The sequence below is a fragment of the Aplysia californica genome, unplaced genomic scaffold (assembly GCF_000002075.1).
Source record: "Aplysia californica isolate F4 #8 unplaced genomic scaffold, AplCal3.0 scaffold00442, whole genome shotgun sequence".
Classification (NCBI taxonomy): Eukaryota; Metazoa; Mollusca; class Gastropoda; order Aplysiida; family Aplysiidae; genus Aplysia; species Aplysia californica.
Genome location: NW_004797712.1, coordinates 191,391 through 192,510, shown reverse-complemented (window position 1 = coordinate 192,510; position 1,120 = coordinate 191,391). Strand labels below are relative to the sequence as shown.

Genomic DNA, 1,120 nt, shown 5'->3' with positions numbered 1-1,120 from the left:
ACCCCCCCCCCCACTCTGCAAAACCCATCGAGACTGAAACTCACCCGGACGAGTGGCATGAAGCGCTTTGAGAAGTTCAGTTTCGGTCCGGGGCAAGGACATTCGATTCAAACGCATGCCACTCTCCATGACTTTTTGCCATACGCCTGCGATCTCCGGGAAAAGCTTTTTCATCTCCTCCTCGTTGTAGCCAGCGTTCGTGTAGCTCAGTAATAAGTTGCCTTTAGGGTCAAATCCCTTAGTGCTACTTAACACAATGCATCCCATCACGGCGTCTGGAGAAAGAATGAATGCGTGAAGGAAAGAAGAAATGACGACATGAATAAGAAAATAAAACAAGAAATTATTATAAGAGAGAAAAAAAGAATGCATATATTTGTACATGTAACTTTCTTTAGTGTCCAGGCCCTATATAGAGCTACCTATGTAATGATATTGTGTCCCAGGACTGGGAATTTAAATGGATGAATGAATAAAGGAAGGAAGAAATGGTGAAAGGAATAAAGATATACATGAATGCATGAAGTACAGGATGAACATATGAATGACGTTGTCGTGGTTTTCAAAGCACTCCTGGGGCTACCTGGGCTATATCACATAATTAATATATCCCAACACCAAGTCCAGTGAAAGAATACACAAAATAACAACGGTCAAAATGAAGGACTAAGGAACTATACCAATTGACGAATGAATTCTCTTCTTCTGCATCCACCTAATTTGACAAAACCGAAGAGTGGAATAAATATTACAGTAATTAAATCTTACTTTTGCACAAAACTACTTTGTCCTCTTTACATATGTCTTTAAACCCTGGAACGGCCTTGATGAAATTTACGATCCCGTGAATCGCTGGTTCGGTCACCAACGAGTGTACTTCTTCCCACTTCTTTCGTCCATCAAGGTCAATGCCGGTGGAATGAAGGACGTGGCAGTATTGCTCTCGACCAAAAATTGCAGTGCTCTTGCCGAATATCTTCTCCTTCACCAGCGTCAGTTTCTGCGGATTTGGTTTTAGAGGGCAAAGAATTAATTTGTCTGAACGAGAGAAAAAAAAGGGGAGGACCTTCTTGTGGTACACTCCAGTCACATACTAGCTCCTACCTATAGACACACACAC

General features: G+C 41.9%; 1 protein-coding gene across 1 annotated transcript in view; it reads right to left on the bottom strand.

Annotated features, from left to right (window-relative positions):
- Window positions 1-44: 44 nt before the first annotated feature.
- The window catches only part of LOC101859352, a gene marked incomplete at its 3' end in the record, with an annotated part of 21,622 nt that continues 20,546 nt past the window's right edge, over window positions 45-1,120 (bottom strand). The window contains 2 exon segments of the mRNA XM_013086193.1: window positions 45-275; window positions 769-1,000. Of these exon segments, the coding sequence (XP_012941647.1) occupies window positions 45-275; window positions 769-1,000 (463 nt within the window).